The following is a 21,482-nucleotide window of genomic DNA, read 5'->3' as shown; positions in this document are numbered from 1 at the left end:
CTAGGATCCCTTGGGCTTTTGACCATCTGGCATCAGGAAGTTTCTCACTGCTCTCCTGGAAACTACCTGGTGACTTTCTCAAAGATTTCCTTCAAGTTTTTCTTTAGATGCAAGATTACATTAACAAATCGACCATTTCCCAGGGTAACCTGGGTCTTTTGAAATGAAGATTTATACAGTTACTTAGAATAGATTCCAATTATGTAGCCATTGTTGAAATTAAGTTAACAAGCAGTTACTTTAGTTAACCCTGTCGCCCTTTTTAAACAGTGGTGGAAAATGATCTGGTCCACCGCCAAAGTTAGAGAAGATTGAAAGATTGAAGTTAGAGTATCTGCAATTTTCTCATTTGTTTCTTTTAGTCGCCTGCAACATATTTTATCAACCTGGTGATTTATCAATTTAGAAATGTGCGAAACCCATCAGTATTCCCCCTTTTATCATGTCAATACCACCCAATATTTCAATCTCATTTTCTATAATTACATTAACGCCACATCATGATCAGGCCGAACACTTTGCCCATCTATACTAATTCCAGCTGACCACATTATGTCCTATTCCGTGTCTATTTAATGGCCTGTCTAATTGCATTTTAAATGTAGTAATTGTATCTGATTCCATCACCTCCTTTAGTAGTGCATTTACCGCTGTCTATTTATGTGAAAAACATTTTCCTCAGATCCACTTTAAAACTCCTTCCCCTCGTCTCATCCTTGCTGCTCTTCTTAAATAAAGGAACAATACGGTGGAGCTACTACCGTACAGCCCCAGAGACCAGGATCAATCCTGACCAGGAGTCTTACGGAGTTTGTATGTTCTCCCCGTGACCTGCTAGGGTTTTCTCCGAGATTTTCAGTTCCTTCCCGCACTCCAAAGACGCACTGGTTTGCAGGTTAATTGGCTTGGTGTAAATATAAAAATTGTCCCTAGTGTGCGTAGGGTAGTGTTAATGTGCAGGGGACGCTGGTCGATGGTCTGATGGTCCTGTCCCTACGCTGTATTTCTAAACTAAACTAAACTAAACATTAGCCAGCTCACAGATTTCTGACATCTCACCTGTGACTAATGAAGACAAAAAGATTGTCCATCAGAGCCCCAACTATTTCCCTCCATGTGCTGCCCAAGGTCACAAGAAACTGCAGAGAGTTGTGGATGCAGTCCAGTAGTTCACACAAACCAGCCTCCCCACCCTACCCTTGGCACATTGTACTCATTGATACTATACGCTGCCTCGGGAAAGCAGCCAACATTATCGAGAACTACTCCCAACCATCATTTTCTCCCACAGCCTGAAAGGGTCACACCGCTGATCCCTGAAAGTAAATAACCTTTCCCTATCATCATGAAGTAGTTTCTTTCCGAGCTTACTCCAGAGTAGTGGACTACACATTGAATTTTAAACCATGAGGATCAACTGGGCATGCTTTTCAGATATATAGTAAATAACTTTTACCGCCATAGAGGGGGGGTCAAGGAAAGAACGTTCACGTCACGGCCCCGTTACCACCAATCTTTCCACCACAAGAAGCACAAGAAGCACAAGCAGCAACAAGACAGACACCATTGTATGCAGATGCCACGAAGTGTGTTCAGCTCTGGCTGGACAACCACTAATCTTGTGTGTGGACTCGATAAGATGAAGAAGGCCACCATAAAGAAATAACCTCTTGAAATGAGACCACACGGAGCACTGTGTGAAGTCCTATTTTCCCAGCTATAGGAAGGATGATGTTAAGCTGGAAAGGATTCAGAAGAATTCGCCAGGATGTTGCCTGGACTTCCTTGAGATATAGGGCGACATGGGATCGGCTTGGAGTTTGTTCTTCAGAGTGTCGGAGGCAGAAGGGTGACCTTGTTGAAGCACTATATACAAGAGGGACTTGGATAAAATGAAGGCTCAGTCATTTTTCCCAGGATAGAGGATTCTAAAAGTAGATGGCACTGGCTTAAATTGAGAGGGAAAAAAGATTAAAGAGAGTCCCTAGGGCAACATTTCCACTCATAGGGCAGTACATATCCGGAACAATCTGCCAGAGGAAACTATGGAAGTGGATACAATTACACGTTTCAAATGACATTTGAACAGAAACATGGATGGGAAGGGTTTAGAAGGTTCTGAGCCAACTGTGACTGGCCTGGAATGACAACTTAGTGGGCATGGGCAATGACCTGTTTCTGTGCTTGTGACTCCCTGACTGTGACTCTATGAGGATTGCACCGTGCATTTTAAAACATTAGGATTGATTTCAGAAAGGTTTGAGGGTGCCTGGGTTTCCCAGGGATTGATCAGATCAGCTTCTCCCATTGCATCATCCACTGACTTCGGTATCACCAATTTGAATGGAGTGAGATGTAAATATATAGGTAGGAACTACAGATGCTGGTTTAAACCGAAGATAGACACAAAATGCTGAAGTAACTAAACGGGTCAGGCAGCATCTCTGGAGAAAAAGAATAGGTGACATTTCGGGTCAAGACCCTTCTTCAGATATGTAAATATTTCTCTGTAGTCTAGAACTGAGGAAGAGTCCGTCACATGACCTCCCCAAAATTAAAAACACTGCTAAATCTGGCTAGAATTTGTTTCTCAGTTTAATTGAAAAGCAAAGATAGAGACAATTTCAGTAATAAAGACAGCTTTCTATTTCTCACTGTGCTGAAAGGAGTAGTCCACTTTCATTGTAACAGGATCTCTGCTTCCAGTGCCTGTACTTACCATATAAGCGCTGTATAGCCTTCCTGTCTAACCAGTCCAGTTCAAAGTTTTCATCGTGTGTGTTGTAATTTGGATGCATAACTGAGCCTGTTCGAAGCAGATGGGGCAAGCCAAGGGCATGGCCAATCTCATGGACAGCAACCTAAAAGGGAAGAGTGCAAGGAAGGCAGTCTGTAAACACAAAGCACAAACAAGGAGATCATTTTCTTAGTTGCAATGTGTTTAGGTTACTTAAAAGGAGGAGTGTGTCTCTATGAAGTGCACTTAAACGCGCAGTGTGCCTTTTCCTTTGGGCTTTATGGAGGTTCGGAGAGATGATTAACAATATGAAGGCACTTGATTCATGCACTACTGCTTGGAGCTTACCCCAGCTGTTTGGTTGTAACTTTTTCTGTCAGGCTAACCTGCGCCTGATATTTTCAAAGAATGTTGTGATTTCTCCCTGCAGGTTTCGAACAAGCAGCGATTATTACATTCGTGTGAAAAAGTACTAGGATTGCACATAATTGGTGAGTCCAGGTGGTAAATACCATGAGAGAAAAGTGTGAGCTATTTATGGCAGTCACCTCACCCCAAATATTACATTACAGCATCAAAGATCATTTTGTCTCTACTGTACTATTTTTGTTTTAACTGTTTGGCTGTTTTCTTCCCTCTAACTCCATCTGAAAGTACTGATTGTATTCAGATGGCTATTCATGCTGAGCTAGATGGATGAGATTCAGTAGAGCTGGCTGATAGAACATAAACCAGGCTCAGGCCCTGTGGCCCATCAGGTATGTGCTGATCATGATGCCAAATTAAACTCATTACCTCTCGTATGTGATCCATATCCTGTCATTAGCTGAATGTTTATGTGTTTTATCTAAAATCCATCATAAACATCTGTTTCCACCACCCACCCCTGGCGGTGTTCCAAGCAGCCACCATTTTTGAAGAGCCGTGTGTGGGTGTGGATGTAAATCCTGGTCAAAATGGAGCCAGAATAGAACCAAAATTCAGCAGAGGATTCATGGATTACAAGGTTATCCACTTTGGTGGCAAAAACAAGGGGGCAGATTATTATCTCAATGGGGTTAGGTTAGGTAAGGGGGAGGTACAGCGAGACCTGGGTGTCCTTGTACACCGGTCACTGAAAGTTGGCGTGCAGGTACAGCAGGCAGTGGACAAAGCTAATGGAATGTTGGCCTTCATAACAAGAGGATTTCAGTATATGAGTAGAGAGGTTCTTCTGCAGTTGTATAGGGCTCTGGTAAGACCACATCTAGAGTATTGTGTACAGTTTTGGTCTCCTAATTTGAGGAAGGACATACTTGTGATTGAGGCAGTGCAGCGTAGGTTCACGAGATTGATCCCAGGGATGGCGGAACTGTCATGTGAGGAAAGATTGAAAAGACTAGGCTTGTATTCACTGGAGTTTAGAAGGATGAGGGGGATCTTATAGAAACATATAACATTTTAAAAGGACTGGACAAGCTAGATGCAGTAAAAATTTTCCCAATGTTGGGTGAGTCCAGAACCAGAGGCAATGGTCTTAGAATAAAGGGGAGGCCATTTAAGACTGAGGTGGGAAAAATCTTTTCACCCAGAGAGTTGTGAATTTGTGGAATTCCCTGCCACAGAGGACAGTGGAGGCCAAATCACTGGATGGATTTAAGAGAGAGTTAGATAGAGCTCTAGGGGCTGGTGAAATCAAGGGATATGGGGGGAAGGCTGGCACGGGTTATTGATTAGGGACGATCAGCCATGATGACAATGAATGGCGGCGCTGGCTCGAAGGGCCGAATGACCACCTCTTGCACCTATTTTCTATGTTTCTATGTTTCTAAGGGCTTTTTGGCCAAGTCTGTATATCAGTATAAGAAGCCACAGGCTGCTGGCTGGTGCCAGGAAGTCTAGGTCCCAGATCAGTGTTTCAGATAAGAAATGGGTGAGTATCTCTTCAAGTGTCAGTATGTATGAGATTCGTGCAGAGGACATCCAAAGTATTGTAAATGCATGAGTTTGATTGGATTGCTGCAAAATAATTGTACATAATGTAAATAATGTTGCAAGACAGTTACTTTGCTGTTTGTTGATTGGCCAAAGTGTTGAGCCCTAGCACAATTGTTTTGAGTTCCAGGGTAAATGTTGCATTATTCAGTGAATTAGCTTCCTTCCAGCAGCTTCTGCAAGAAACATTGTTTTAGGTGCTCTGTAATTGGTTTGGGGAACTGTCAATAATGTATTGTTGTATTTAATATGTTTGATTGGATTGTAAGGGAACCACCCCTACGAAGTTCGGCCCCTCAAGGTTCGTGGACCTATAAAATGTAGCCCCATTTTAGATCGGCGTCGATCTTATGGAAGGGCGCTTGGGACTACATGACCTTTTGGGCAGTGTCTGCTTGCATGAGGCTGAAGGGCTTGGCCAGGCAGAGACAAGGATCGAACCCACGGTGGTTTAGGTATCGTATAGGGGAATTTGCTGTTCATTCTAAAAATAAAGTTTAGTTAGTCCAGATTAGTTAAGTCAGTGGTTTTTACTGAACTAGACTAGGGGGGTAAGCTCTAGAAGAGCGTATTTACATGGATGGAGATTTGGAAGTACTGTAAATTTGGAAATTTTGCGGCACAGTGTCATAGCAATAGAGCGCCAGAGACCACGGGTTCGATCTGGAGTTTGTACTTTCTCCCCATGACCTGTGTAGGATTTATCCGAGATCTTCGGTTTACTACCACACTCCAAAGACGTACAGGTTTGTAGGTTAATTGGCTTGATATAAATGTAAAAAACCTTCCTAGAATGTGTAGGGTAATATTAATGTGTGGGGATTGCTGGTCGGTGTGGACCCGGTGGGCCAAGTGGCCTATTTCTGTGCTGTATCTCTAAACTAAATTAAACTAAACTAAACTTGCGAGTTGTGGAGGGATAGAATCAGGGTTGGCCATAAGCCATACTCAGAAAGAGAATCCAAATCTATGGGTAAACCACAGCTAATACTGTATTAAACTAAGCAAATAGTAACCAAATAGTAACATTGAAAACGGAGTTGAATATATGGGTCATAAGATCAAGGAGTAAGAAAGCAATTCCTTCAGCACACCAAGCCTGCACTTTCTATTAAACACCCATTTACATTCTGATCCCATCGTATTAGTTTAGTTTTGAGATACTGCACGGAAACAGCCTTCAGCCCATTGAGTTAAACCATCATGCAGCTGAGCACACTAATTCTGTTATCCCATTCTCTCATCCACTTCCTTACACATTGGGGGCAATTTTACTGAGGCCAATTAGTCTGCAAAAATCTTTGGGATGTGGGAGGAAACCTACAAGGATAACTTGAAAACATCTACACAGATCCACAAACATCCAATAACACGAGCAGTACTGAACTACTATCTACCTCTTTGATGACCCTCGGACTATCCTTGATCGGTCTTGCTGGCTTTACCTTGCATTAAATGTTATTCCCTTATCATGTACCTATACACTGTAAATGGATCGATTGTAATTATGTATTGTCTTTCTGCTGACTGGTTGGCACACAACAAAAGCTTTTCACTGTACCTCAGTACACGTGACAATAAACTAAACTGAACTGAATCAACATCCGAGGTCTGGATCGAAGTGGGGCCTCTGGTGCTGTGAGGCAGCCATTCTACCTGCTGTTCCACTGCGGTCTCCACATATTCCCATCAAATCCTCCGCAGTATCCCAGAGGAAACACCCGTGGTCACAGGAAGAACATGAAGACTCCATGCGGTCAACACTAGAGGTCAGGGTTGTACTAGGAGGTGCTGGAACTGTGAGGCCGTAACTCTAATAACTGAGCCAATGTTATACACTTGAAAGGAAATATTCTTAGCAGGGGACACAGGGACAAGAACAGGGAAGTGAGATAAGTTTACAATTCTTTCTAAGCTGAGGAAGAGATCGGGTAAATGCACAGTCTCTTGCCCAGAGTCGGGAAATTGAATACCCGTGTTTTAGGACATAGTTTTAAGGTAAGGGGGGGGGGGGGGGGAAAGATTTAATGGAACCTGGTGTGTGTATGGAATAAGCTGCTGGTGGAGGTTTGTTAAGGCAGGTAATATCGCAATGTTTAAGAAACACTTAGACAGGTACATGGATAGGACAAGTTTAGGGGGATATGGCGCAAAAGCAGGCGGGTGGCACAAGTGTAGATGGGACATGTTGGTCGGTGTGGGCAAGTTGGGCTGAGGGGCCTGTTTCCACATTGTATGACTCTATGACTCGATAACTGGGGCAGACATGAAACTCAAATTATTTCCTATAAATCTTTTGCAATAAAATTTCACATATGAAATATAGTTTTGCTTGATAGTGTTGTGAAAGCAAGAGAAAGTTGCTGTCAGCAGTAATCGCCATAGAATGTGAGAGAAAGAGAGAGACAGAGGGACAGAGAGAGAGAGACAGGCAGAGATAGAGAGAAGGAGACAGGCAGAGAGACAGAGAGGTAGAAAGACAGAGAGAGAGACAGGCAGAGCGAGAGAGAGAGACAGAGAGTGAGAGTCACAGACTGACAGAATCAAAGACAGACAGAGAGAGAGAGACAATCAGAGAGAGAGAGACACAGAGAGAAACAGAAAGAGAGAGACAGAGAGAGACAGAGAGAGATAGAGAGAGAGAGAGAGATAGAGAGAGAGGCAGAGAGATAGAGAGAGAGAAATATAGAGAGATAGAGAGAGAAAATAGAGACAGAGAGAGAGATAGAGAGAGACAGAGAGAGATAGAGAGAGAGATAGAGAGAGAGTAATGAGCGAGAAGATTCGCTCGATAGTATATTCTCGAGATACTCTCCGATGGATCTCTTCATCTCTCCTCTCTCTCCTCTTCGTCTTTTCCTCTCTCTTTCTCTTTCTTCTCTCTCTTTTCTCTTTCTCTCTCTTTCCTTGTCGAGAAGATAAGATTTTCATGGTCACAGTGTCATCATGAAGACTTGGGGGTCAAAGATTGCAACTTTCACGTGGTCCACCCTGTTTCGACTAATGCAATCAACCCGACGTGCACAAACAAGTAGATCAAATAGAACAAGTCAACTTGCAACTTTAGGCTGTGCACGCCATACGCAAGAAGAAGATGAAGACTTGACGTACCGTAAGGAGACTAATGCCATGCCCGTTGTTGGCGACAACAAAATGTTCCGCGTCATCAAAATGGATATCTGCCAAATACCAGGCATGGGCGAAGATCTGTCCCGTTCCATCAAAGTCCTGCGAACAGCCGAGGTGTTGCCCTGGAACACAAGCACAGATCTATCTAATTAGAACATGGTTTCTAGATGCTTCCACGTGCTGAATGTTTCCAACTACTGAATAATAATCACACACTGCTGGAAATCCCTCGAGCTAGATTCTGAAAGTCAAAGAGAAATAAATGAAATATTGCAGAAATCTTCTATTATGTGGAACTAATGGACAGTGAAAGCATAGGCCAGGTGAGGAGCGCTGAGCAAGGGCAGTAAACTACCTGAACTTAAACAGAACTAGCAATCTTTCTAGGTTTGCATCGTCCAAGTGTAAGAACAAATTAGTCTCTGTGGCACAATCGGTTAGTGTGTTCGGCTGTTAACCGATAAGTTGGTGGTACAAGCCCACACAGGGAAGCATGAGAATTTACTTTCCTATATGGACCCAATGGCCAAGAAAGCACACCAACGCCTCTACCTCCTTAGAAGGCTTAGGACGTTCGACCTGTCCCCAAGAACTCTCACCAACTTCTACAAATGCGCCGTAGAAATAATTTTATCGGGATGCATCACAGCGTGGTTTGGGAACAGCTCCATCCAAGACTGCAAGAAATTGCAGAGAGTTGTGGACACAGCCCCGACCATCACACAAACCAACCTCCCTTCCATTGACTCCATTTACACCTCACGCTGCCTCGGCAAGGCCCAAGAAGTGTCAAAGAATATTAAAGCTCAACAATGGGATAACAGAATGAATGGAGTTGAGAGTAAGAGTAGTGGTGGGACCTCTGGGATTGGGTTGAAAGGTGATTGATTCAGGAGTTGGGTTGCAGGGAGGAAGCAATTAATCTTAGTACTTAAGAAGGAACTGCAGATGCTGGAAAATCGAAGGTACACAAAAATGCTGGAGAAACTCAGCGGGTGCAGCAGCATCTATGGAGCGAAGGAAATAGGCAACGTTTTGGGCCGAAACCTTTCTTCAGACTGATGGGGGGTTTTGGCCCGAAACGTTGCCTATTTCCTTCACTCCATAGATGCTGCTGCACCCGCTGAGTTTCTCCAGCATTTTTGTGTACAAGCAATTAATCTTAAGTATGTACATCCGTGCTTTCAAGCTTCTGTAGCTTCTCCCAGAAGATAGAATAACGATAAGGGAATGGCCAGAAGTTGCGATGTTATGCTGCAGTTGTACAAGATGCTGGTGAGTTCACACTTGGAGTATTGTGCTCAGTTTCGGTCACACTACTATGGAAAATATGTTGGTAAGAGTGCAGAAATGATTTACAAGGATGTTGCCAGGACTTAAGGGACTGAATAAAAGGAGGAGGTTGGGCAGGATGGGACTTTATTCCGTGTAGAATGCTGGGGTGTGATCTTAAAAAGGCAAATACAATAATGGGGGATATAAATATGATGAATGGGCACAGACTTTTTCCCAGAGCTCTGGAATCAGGAACTGGAGACCATAGGTTTAGATGTGAAAGTGGTGGACACAACACAGTCCATCATGGACACAACCCTCCCCTCCATCGAAAGCATCCACATGAGTTGCTACCTCAAGAAGGCGATACCTATCTTCAAGACTCTCAACCATCTAGGTCATGCATTCTTCCCACTATCATCATCAGACAGGAGGTACAAAGGCCTGACGCACCACACCACCAGGTTGAGGTACAGCTCTTTCCTACAAGTATCAAGTACTAACCCGCTACTAACCTGCATAATTCTAATCCTATCTCAACAACAGAACATCTTGGCCCACCTCATGGACTACTTTAAAAAAAATTATGATTTGCACTAATGCCATATTTTTTGCACAAACTTCTTTCTTTTTGAATGTTATATGTAATTTATGCATAATTGATGTATAATTTGTGCCCAGAAACAGTTCACTGCTAATATCTTCTAACTATCTCTGACACCTCTCTCCCTTTCTTGATCTTGCTGTCTCCATTATAGCGAACAGACTATTGAATGATGTCTACTACAAACCTACTGACTCCCTCAGTTATCAGGACTATGCTTCCTCCCACCCTGCCTCTCGCAAAGATGCCATCTCTTACTCTGAATTTCTTGGTCTTCGCTGCATCTCCTCCCAAGAAGAGGCTTTCCAATCTAGGACATCCGTGATGTCCTCTTTCGTTGCTTCCCCCCTGCTCTCCTAGATAGATCTCTCACCTGTGACTCCTCTGTGTCCCATGCTTCTGCTCTTGCTGCACCTCCCCCTAGATGCAACAAGGTTAGAGTTCCCCTGGTCCTCATCTTCCATCCCACCAGACATCCAACACATCATCCTCTGGTAATTTAGTCAACTCCAACTTGATCCCACCACCAGTATCATCTGCCAATCCCACTCCTTTTCCTCTACTGCAGAGACCACCACCTCCACAACTCTTTGGTTAACCCTTTGCTTTCCCAAACACACCACCTCCAACCCTGGTACTTCCCCGTGCAACCACAAGAGATGTAACACCTGCCCCTATACCTCCTCTGGCACCACCATCCAGGGACCCCTTCCAGGTGAGACAGAGGCTGCCGTGCGCCTCCTCGAAGCTCATCTACTGCATCTGGTGTTTCCGATGTGGCCTCCTGTACATCGGCGAGACAAAGCCGAGACTCGGTGACTGTTTCACCGAACGCTTGCTCTTGGTCTGCCAAGGTCTACTGAATCTCTGGGATGCTAACCAGTTCAACTCCTCTTCCCATTCCCATACTGACCATTCTGTACTGGGCCTCCTCCATTGGCAGTGTGAGGCCACATGCAAACTGGAGGAACAGCATCTCATGTTCCACTTTGGCAGCTTGCAATCGAATGGTATGAAATTCTTCAATTATCATTAAATTCTTCAATTTTAGTGAACTGCAACCCCACCCCCGCCTCTCCCCCTTATTCCTCTAAATCCCTCACTTCCCCTCCCCACTTTTCCCCACCCTCTGCTCCACCTGGAATCACACCTATTTCTCATCTCCATCTCCCAACTACATTCCATCCGGATGCTTCACAATTCACAACTTCAAATCTTGTGCCTCACACCTTCTGTCGTTTCATCTCTGGCCTTTCTCCACCATCTGCCTATGAAAGAAAACCCTCACCTATTTCAATGTATTCCCTGCCAGTCTTTGTCCTGCCCCTCTCTCAGGTTTCTACCCCCCCCCCCCTCCCCCCCACCTCCTCCTCACAATCAGTCTGAAGAAGGGTCCCGACCCAATGTGCCACCGATCCATGTTCTCTAGAAATGCTGCCTGACCCATTGAATTACTCCAGCACTTTCTGCCTTTTAAAAAAAGTAAACCACCATCTGCAGTTCCTTGCATCTACATTTCACCGCTGATGTCTGTTTGCCAAATTTCAGCCGTTCAAGGAAGCTGCTTAAAATGCAAAAGCATGTAAAGGGGTCAACTTCAGAGAGTGTGCAGTTAATAAAATAGTAAAACCATGCCAATGAGGCTGTGGCATTGAAGGAGTTAACCTGGCCCATATTCTTCAATAATATAGGCTTACAAGATTTGTCAGTAACTATCAGTCATGTAACATACAATGCTTTGCGAACTCTATGCCTCAAAAGGTCTGTAAGGTGGAGTCAAATCCATTCTAAAAGTATGCTCTCTCTCATATTTCCCTGCTCCTATTTTCTTTCTTATGGCCTTTTATCTTTTCACATCACCTCCAGTGATTTAAACTGCAGAACAGACTTTAGTTGAGGATTGCAGGCACAAGTGAAAGATGGCACCTTGCTTCCAGAGTTAGCTCTGTGCCTAACATCAGTAAAACCCGGGCGGAGACACCTGCGCTGTCTGCAGGAGCAGAAGCTCTGAAGAAACCATGGCAATACCAGCCGCCATCTTTTCCCTCAGATGAACATAATAATTCCTACAGCACTATATGAAGAATAATGATAGGTTCAGCCTAGTGTCCTTGCATTATTTATCCATCGTCCACCAAAGTTAAAGTCACACTGCCTGGTCATTTATCCCATTTCCATTTATGATCGCTTTCTGGACATATTATTTGCTGCATTTCCTCCAGCACACAGCTGCTACACATCTGAAGCAATTCATCGGTTGTGAACTGTTTGGGTAGTGCAGGGATGATGAAAGATTCCTTTAAAAATCCTTCACATCATTTCTTTCCTATATACGATAGCATATATTTTTAAGCCACTTGTTATCTATTTCTATGAGGGATGCTTCAAAGAGACAGACTTGATTAGCAATTAAACGCGATCCTTGCGCAACATTAGCAGCTCTTAACATTGGCGCATCTAGTCGAGCTGCTGCCTCACCGTCCACAATCCTGACCTTGAATGCTGTCTGGTGGAGTTTGCATGTTCTCCCCTCTGGGGTTCTGCCTTGCTTTCCTCCACATCCCAAAGATGAGTGAGTTGGCTGGTTACATTTGAACTGTAAATTTGCCCTAGGGCATAGGTGGGTGGTAGAATCAAGGGGGAGTTGATTGGACATCTAGAGGGACTTGGGCAGCACAGTGGCATAGCAGTAGATCTACTGCCTTACAGCACCAGAGACCCGGGTTCGATCCTGACTACCGCTGCTTATCTGTACGGAGTTTGTACCTTCTCCCCGTGACCTGCGTGGGTTTTCTCTGAGATCTTTGATTTCCTCCCACACCCCAAGGACATACAGGTTTGTAGGTTAATTGGGCTGGTATGAATGTAAATTATCCCTAGTGTTAGTGGTCGGTACGAACCCGCTGGGCTGAAGGGCCTGTTTCTGCGCTGTATCTCAAAACTAAACTGAACTAAAATGTGTGGGCAATAAAATGAGTTTGGGTAGGATTTGTGTAAAAATGGCCCCTGGTGGTTGGCATGAATTCAATGGGGTCTATCTCTATGTAATTATAAACAGAATACGTGAAACTTACACTCAAAAATTCTCGTGGGCTGGAAATCTAAAATAACTTGACATTATTCAATGATACTCATTTAGAGGAAAGTTTTATTTCAATATCCTTTGTGACGTGCACTTGGACAATATATTTTAACAAATTTGCTTCCGATATTAGACATGGCTTTCGTAGCAATACTCATTCTTTAAGACCAAATTAATTTTTTTTTGAATAATCTTTCTAACACAAAAAGACAAAATATTAGGCAAGAGTTAATTACCTGTAATGTCGCTCCAGGAGCTTGTTTAACTGCTAATTGAGGTTGTCACTTTAAAGTCAGTGTCTGAATAGTCCCCTTGGGAATCCAGTCTTTGTTGCTGAGAGTAAATAACTGGGATCTATTTCAGGTCAGTAATCTGCTCGCAAATTTCAGACTGTAGGTCAGGTGAATCCAAGCTAAATGACCTGGTATCTTTTTTTTATAAAGATTGTAACAAATAGCGATATCTGGTGTCTGATGGACAATTGTTAGCCACAAGACTATTATCAGAACACAATTATTATTATTATGCATCATAATGTTGTTTCAGTTGCTATTTATATCCTTATTTGACTACAATCCAAATAATTCTTACACCGCCATTACATTTTGGGAAATTGCCAGAGGAGAAGAATGTATCGTGTGCCAAATTAGAGTTAATGGGTGGGGCAGTGGATTAGACCCTAGATTTACACCTAGAGAAATTGTGTTGGAATCGAGCCAAGACTAATGGGTTGTCATTCTTTTTTCACCAGCAAAGGGTCCTTCATCAAAATAGTTTAAATCAGGTTCAAAACCAGTCTCCAGGCAAGCTGGGTATGACATTATAAAACAGACTTCACAGTTAGTACTATTTTGGCACCACTTTTCAGAAAAGGTGTAGGAAGTGTTGAAGTCTCTGTTCTGTGGTTACAGTGCAGTCAAAGGACCTGTGGCTTGTCTCAGCTTTAAATGGTTGAATCATTTAACTGCATTGCCACGGAAATGATAGCAGCAGCAAAACAATAGGAAATTGAAAACACATAATTTATCATTAATATGCCCCCAGGGATATCAATGCTGGGTCTTGGCAGCCAAAGGTTTTCAATATTAAGAAGAGCTTAGTTAAAGAAGGCCAAGAAAATGGCTCCAGATGTGGGTGGGACTAAAGCCAGGGCAATACGTACAAATCAGACAAAACAAATCCAATTTTTTTTGTCCAAACAGTTGTTAGAATATGGATCTCACTCCAACCAGAGAATTTGATGCAAATAGTGCGAATATCACTTCAGAGGAAGCTGGTGCATCATTCGAGAATGATAAGTAGTGGTAAGATGTCATTGCAGGGTGAGATGAAGCAAGGATGGAGGAGGCGGCAGTGAGCAGGAGCAAAGTACAGATCTGTACGTTCTTCACAGCTCCCTGTTATTGCCACATACTTCCTCAAAGAGAGCAGTGCTGAACTACTATCTACCTCTTTGATGTCCCTCGGACTATCCTTGACCAGACTTTACTGGTTTTACCTTGCACTAAATGCTATTCCCTTTTCATGTATCTATATACTGTAAATGGCTCGATTGTAATCATGTATTGTCTTTCTGCTGACTGGTTGGCATGCAACAAAAAGCTTTTCACTGTACCTCGGTACACATGACAATAAACTAAACTAAACTGAACTGAACTGAACTGAATATTTCTTTGGTCAGCTGACAGTAGATTTTACAGGCAGGAGCATTTAGTTCTCTTTGTTTTAAATTCACATTAGATAAGCAAATGTTTGCGTGCAACAGAAATCACTGAATTCCAGTTTCAATCAAAATACATAGGTGGAGCTGAAGAACTTAGGTTTAGGTTTACTGTTGTCACATATAGCGAGGTACAGTGAAAAGCTTTGTTTTGCAAGCTATCTAAACAGATCAGACAGACCATACATGGATACAATAAGATCAAATACCAGAGAGGGAAAAGGAGAAGATGCAGAGTGTAGAATGTAGTTCTCAACATTGTAGTGCATCAGTTCCTTAGCCAAAGTCCAACTAGCTCAATGGGGCTGAGGTGAATTGACCAGTGCCCTAGTCCATGCATAAACAAGGCTCGAATTCCATCTAATGCACTCACTCATTGTAGAGCAGCGCCTTTATGACTGCATTAAATTACATACTGACGATTCCCATGTTATTGTAATCAAACATTTCTCCATTTGCCAATTCAAACTGGTACCATAACTGTAGCAAGGGACTGCAGATGCTGGTTTAAACTGAAGATAGACACAAAATGCTGGAGTAACTCAGTGGGACAAGCAGCATCTTTGGGGAGAAGGAATGGGTGACGTTTCGGGTTGAGAAGGGTCTCGACCCAAAATGTCACCCATTCCTTCTCTCCAGAGATGCTGCCTGAGTTACTCCAGAATTTAGCGTCTGTCTTTGGTACCATGATATCATACACCAAAGATCAACAATGCCCAAAGTCCACCAGCATCTGATCTACTGGGAACAAATCCACACTTTAGTGACAATATAAAAGGTCAGTGGGCAGTTGGTAGAAGCTGTTCATTTAATGGAACGGAGGAGGCAGGGGCAGGCGGTGGAGCGAGCTCTTATTGGTACTCCATTTTGTAGCCCAGGCACTCTCACCCTTCTTCCAGTTCCCATGTTGGCACCCTGATTCACAGGCCACTGGTTTAATCTGGGACACCATTTAGAAGAAGGGTCTGAAGAAGGGTGTTGACCAGAAATGGAGCCCGAAGAAGAGGCTCGACCTGAAACATCACCCATTCCTTCTCTCCAGAGATGCTGCCTGCCCCGCTGAGTTACTCCAGCATTTTGTGTCTATCTTAGATTTAAACCAACATGTGCAGGTCCTACGTACACCATTTAGAACATACACGCGTGCGTTCCCCTGTGTGGGAGTTACTTTTTACCTGTTCCGAAGCCCAGTTTGATGTCAATGTCGGAAGGAAGAGAAACAATGTCCTCCTCGAACTCCAGTGGAGTCACCTCGCTCCACATTCGGAAAGCCAGGCCCAGGATATTTTTCTGCTGCTCGATGCTCATTTGGATGGTGAACGCTTCGTCCATGAGGCGCCATTTCAGCTTTCGCTTTGAGAAGCCCATGCTGGTGGTCGCTCCTCCCAGGGCATCCAGGCCATCCCTCTTCTGTCTGGAACGCCCCATCAGATGGGCGAGGAAACGCTTCTTCCTGGCAGTCCCCTGCTCAGAGGTAGGCCGGGTGCTCCCCAAACTACTGTAGGTGGACTCGTTGCGTGAGGTGGCGTTGTGCAGGGAGCTGTTTTCCAACAGCATTTTATCGGGGACACCACAGCGAGGCAGGTTCATCACCACAAGGGTGGCATTGTCAAGGATGCCAGTGGGATTCAGTCCATTAGCTTCCTGGAACTCCTTCAGGTTCTGAAGGTAAGAAGCCTTTTCGGTGGACTCTTTCGGAGTTTTGCTCGTGACGGTCTCTCCAAAAATTCCTTCAGTCATAATCTGAGGCACTTCATCTGGAACAGAGTTCTCCTCTTTAGGGTCATCGTCCTTACCAGTGTCTTGGTTTTCCCAATCCACCGGCTGGCCCCAACCAAACTTTTTCAAATATTCCTGCAGGGAAAGTTTTTCGAGTTAGTGACGTTTAACTCTAGATCGTGCTTCAACAAAATGATGGTAAACAGAGTGCCAAGACAAAGTTAACCCTTGTTAGTACAGGGCGGGTTGATCTGCACACTGGAATTCCCGGCATGCGTTTTACTTACGTGAAACACAGTATTAGGGCAGATAATTCCACATGAACCATCATTAAAATTCTACATGACAGATGTGTAGGAAGGAACTGCATCTCTGGAGAAAAGGAATAGGTGACTTTACGAGTCGGGTCTGAAGAAGGGTCTCGACCCGAAACGTCACCTATTCCTTTTCTCCAGAGATGCTGTCTGACCCACTGAATTACTCCAGCTTTTTGTGCCTATCTTCGGTATGACAGATGATAAGTTCAGCGTGGAAACAGGTGCTTTGTCACACACAAAGCCCACGCCAATCCTTGATCACCCCTTCACACTCGTTCTATGTGGTCCCACTTTCTCATCCACTCTCTACACACTAAGGGCAATTTGGAGAGGTCAATTTACCTAAAAACCCATACGTCTTTGGGATGTGTGTGGAAAGCGGAGCAGATGGAGGAAACGCATGTGGTCATAGAAACATAGAAAATAGGTGCAGGAGTAGGCCATTTGGCCCTTCGAGCCTGCACTGTCATTCAATATGATCATGGCTGATCATACAACTCAGTATCCTGTACCTGCCTTCTCTCCATACCCCCTGATCCCTTTAGCCACAAGGGCCACATCAAACTCCCTCTTAAGTATGGCCAATGAACTGGCCTCAACTACCTTCTGTGGCAGAGAATTCCACAGATTCACCACCCTCTGTGTGAAAAATGTTTTTCTCATCTCGGTCCTAAAAGACTTCCCCCTTATCCTTAAACTGTGACCCTGTGGTCACTGGAAGAATGTACAAACTCTATTCAGACAGCACCTGAGGTTAGGATTGAACCTGTGTCTCTGGCACTAGTGTGAGGCAGTAGCTCTTCCAGCTGCACCACTGTGCTGCCCATGCTTGGATTGTTCTCACAGTTGAAGTCAGGATCGCTGTAACTCCCAACTTTCTTGTCTCAAGATAATTCCAAGCCGCCTGCCACTAATTTATGTTACATCTCATAGTTACTGTAAATGGCTCGATTGTAATCATGTATTGTCTTTCTGCTGACTGGATAGCAGACAACAAAAAGCTTTTCACTGTACCTCGGTACATGTGACAATAAATTAAACTGAAACCAACTAACTAACTCGTTTGTGGTACAAAGCCACGCTGGGAAAGTCACTTCAGGGAAAAAGCATTAAGACTTTCTCTCTCAGTCCAAAGGATGGCACGAAGCACACAAGGACCCACTTATATTGCAGGCTTCTCTGAATTACATGAAGTTTCTCTCTGAGCAGTTATCCCAAGCAACCTCCCGCTCTTAGCCCAGGAGAATGTCCATGGGTTGTTACGCCTGCAGTACATCTCTCTTCCTGACAAATAGAGGAAGTACATGTCTCTTCCTGAGGTGATCACACTCTATTTCTGTGCAAGAAATTTCTGTCTGAAAAAGGGTCTCGACCCGAAACATCACCCATTCCTTCTCTCCAGAGTTGCTGCCTGTCCCGCTGAGTTACTCTAGCTTTTTGTGTCTTTCTATTTCTATGCAACTTTGTTTGCAAGGGGAAATGGTGGAGATTACTCATGAATGAGGCCAAGTGTACCATCAATCTGAAACCTAACACAACCCGTTTACAAATCATGTCTAGTGGCCTCTATGTGTCCTAGTTAGTCCACAGGGAACCACTGAGGTTATCCCTGATTTTCAAAAGTGACGATATAGGTCTCGACCCGAAACATTGCCTATTTCCTTCGCTCCATAGATGCTGCCTCACCCGCTGAGTTTCTCCAGCATTTTTGTCTACCTTTGATTTTCCAGCATCTGCAGTTCCTTCTTAAACATATAATTCCAAATAACTTTTCCTTCCCCTTTATGCTCAAGAAGAAAGGTATTCAGTTATAAAATGGCTCACTCTGCAATTTAATTATTGTGAGGCTGACCTAATTGCATGTTTCAGTTCCATAGCCTTTATCATCCAGATCCCACATAAACCTATCAATCCTAAATTAAATCGGCAAAATGATAGAAACAGTCAAACAGTTAACTTTTCAAGGCAAATAACCTTCATTGAAATTGGGAAAGAAGGAAACAAGTTAGTTTATGTGGTGGAGCAGGTTGGGAGGAGGTGATGGGTGGAATAATTGGGATATCTCTGATACATTGACTGAGGGTGACTATTGTGACATTAAATGGGCTGTCAAAGTCAGATTGTTCTTGACCCGAAACGTCACCTATTCCTTTCCTCCAGAGATGCTGTCTGACCCACTGAGTGACTCCAGCTTTATGTGTCTACCTACAGATTGTTTCTTTGTCTGCGTAACGTGTTGCTTGTGGTAAGTCCGTGGGAACATGCCCTGCGAGACAGGCTATGTAAACAAAGCAAAGAAAGAGAAAAACTGAGCTGAAAGATGGCCGGTAAAAGTTGTCTGTTCTGGGACAAGCACAAAGAAAAAGCAAGTTATCCAAAGTTGTAGAATTCCATATTAAGTCCTTTGATCTTAGGCATGAAAAAGCTTCAACTACTATCTCATGCTCATAAGGTAAGGTGGCACAATTGGTGATTTAATGGACCATGTTTTCAAAATAACATGGAGGCATTGTTCAAATCTGCAGCTGGTGTTTTTTAATTCATGTTAATCTCGAGTAAAGGCAGCTGCTGACAATGGTGACTGTAAAGCCAGGGAATTGTTGTAGAAATTGATCTCTCCTTTGAAGGAAGGAATCCTGTAATTCGTGCCCTGCACTAGGGTTATTCGAGCCATTCTAGCCGATAGCCAGCTAGGCAAATATGTGATCCTCAGAAATGGCCATGGCAAGCCACTTAATCGTTCCACACCAATCGAGGCCGGTAGTGGACAGGTAAACAGCTGTTGGGGGGAGGGAGCTCCATGAAAAGGAGCAACACCTTCTCAAAGATATCAGAGACCAGCAAGGGAAAGTGACTATTGGGCTGAAGTAATTGCAACCGTTGTACATTTTGGCCTTCTCTGAGATTCTTCCCATCATGGAAGTCATTCTCCAGCCAGGGGGGGATGAGCTTGCCTGATATATAAAAAAAGGTACAGCAGACTCCCAAATAGGTTGTTTTTTTAAACCTTGAATAATTAATTCAGCATGTCAATGTCACTGGGGTCTTATCGATCAACTCATGGATTGATCTCTAGTTTATTGGGTAATTGCTCCATCTAAGCTGGTACTAAATCAAACAAGTCTGGATGGCCACACAATGTCCTGCAGTTGCTGGAATCCTGTGTAGAACACAAAATGCTGGAGTCACTCAATGGGTCAGACAGCATCTCTGCAGGATATGGATGCAGCTTTAAGGAGCTCTTATTCTGAAGTACTTTGCTTAGTTTGAGGATACTGCACTTCGGGATTGATTTATTCACCTCGGAAAAGATATATTAACTAAATGACACCGATACATAGAGGTTTAAACTATGAGAAAGGTTTCCTTAAACGGCTTGCAATCCCACAATTATTGAAATTGGATCATCTCTTTGAGGTGTTTGCATAATTGACAGGGAATCCATTTTTGTTGTGATGTTGGGGTTTATACTCGTTAAGTCAGGCCAAACAAATATTAGATGTAATATGGGCATAAGGGTGCTCACAGTGACTATATCCCAAGAAGGAGAGATTGCCTGCCTGCCTATTTGTCGTTGCTTGTCAAATGGTTTCCGTGATCTGCCTTTGGGGCGAGGGAACTGTCAGGTGTGATAGCTTCAGTTGCTTGCCTGTGGCTATCATACCAATGGGTGACCAATAATCAGGTAAATGAACCTGGATATCTGCAGGAGAGGGAGCCCCGCGGCCCAGAGTTTGCTGGGTTTGCCTGAAAGTGAATTGCAACTCTGAAATCTGCATCCGAAATCCATAGGGGAACAAAATAAATTGTAAAGTAAGATTCAAAAGTGTTAGGAAGTGGGAAGAGATCACATAAAACTTGACAGCCATTATGAACCGATTGCAAACAGACAACTATAGGGCATAAACTTTTGATTTTGTTCGCCTATTGCAGTATAATTTCAACCCCCTGCCTGGTCCCCAATACCATACACGTAAAGGGCCCTTGGTAGTCAGCATGGAGTCAGTGGGGCCGAAGGGCCTATTTCCATGCTGTGTGACCCTACAACATGTGGATAACACAAAACTGGAAGTGGGTCGATGCGGTTACAGACCGACAGCTTACTGAGTCAAGGAGCGTCAAGCAAAGAGCAGAGACAATAAAGCAGATCATAGAGACCGATGCCAAACTCAGCAGCAAGAACAGTTTTAAAACAAATGATCAGAGCTTGTGTTCTGCTGGGCTGAGTCGCCTGCCATAAAAGCAGGGTGGGGAGGAGTTCTCTCACCTCTGCTGTTTGAGTGGTGACGATGCGGGGAGCAAGCCAGTTGTTGCGGTTTGCGTCGGAATGATCCCTTCTCCCGAAGACCGGCTCACCTCCTCCGCCAGGGATCAGCACGGTGGAGCAAAGCAAAACAGCCACAGGTATGAGGGTACTGGGCAGCCGCATCCCTCTAGCCCCAGGACGTCTGGCTCTCCCGACTCGTGGAGACTTCTCCTGGCACCTGGTGTCAGAGGCTGGGTTTTTAAGAATGATTCCGCACTCCCTCCTTCCCTCCCATCTGGTGACGCTTGGCCAGACCCCACCCACAGTCTTGGACTGGCAGACAGACAGCGATGATTAAAACTCACAGGCTGAAAGAAAAAACCTTTATAGCGCACCCTTCATACACCTTCGCAGAGGAAACTCAATACCTGTTCTTGTTTGCTTTGATTCTTTCTGTTGAAATCCAGCAAATTGCAATTGGATAGTTTTAAAATAATGTAGAACGTGCCATTACTTGCAGCGAATACCACAAGATGGCATAATTAATTCTGCATCTCCTGCGACAACAATTGAACTGGCAAAGGAACCTTTAATCTGGACGAGGGGTTGAAGGGGTATTTAGGAACTATGGGACAAGACAAGAGGTGAGTGGCGTGATGCAGTGTAGAAACAGATCCAT

General features: G+C 44.0%; 1 protein-coding gene across 1 annotated transcript in view; it reads right to left on the bottom strand.

Moving 5' to 3' along the window:
• LOC116978665 (matrix metalloproteinase-21-like) overlaps positions 1-21,038 on the bottom strand; it is a 34,949-nt gene extending 13,911 nt beyond the window's left edge. The window contains exons 1-4 of the mRNA XM_033029964.1: positions 20,825-21,038; positions 15,697-16,375; positions 7,823-7,962; positions 2,720-2,861 (exon numbers count right to left, since the gene is read on the bottom strand). Coding sequence (XP_032885855.1) covers positions 2,720-2,861; positions 7,823-7,962; positions 15,697-16,375; positions 20,825-20,986 — 1,123 coding nt within the window. The 5' untranslated portion in view covers positions 20,987-21,038. The remainder of the gene's footprint in view (positions 1-2,719; positions 2,862-7,822; positions 7,963-15,696; positions 16,376-20,824) is intronic.
• Between the last annotated feature and the right edge of the window lie 444 nt (positions 21,039-21,482).

This window comes from Amblyraja radiata, chromosome 11 (genome assembly GCF_010909765.2).
Source record: "Amblyraja radiata isolate CabotCenter1 chromosome 11, sAmbRad1.1.pri, whole genome shotgun sequence".
Taxonomy (NCBI): Eukaryota; Metazoa; Chordata; class Chondrichthyes; order Rajiformes; family Rajidae; genus Amblyraja; species Amblyraja radiata.
The sequence above is the reverse complement of the archived record's forward strand: the minus strand, read 5'-3'. Positions and strand labels throughout refer to the sequence as shown.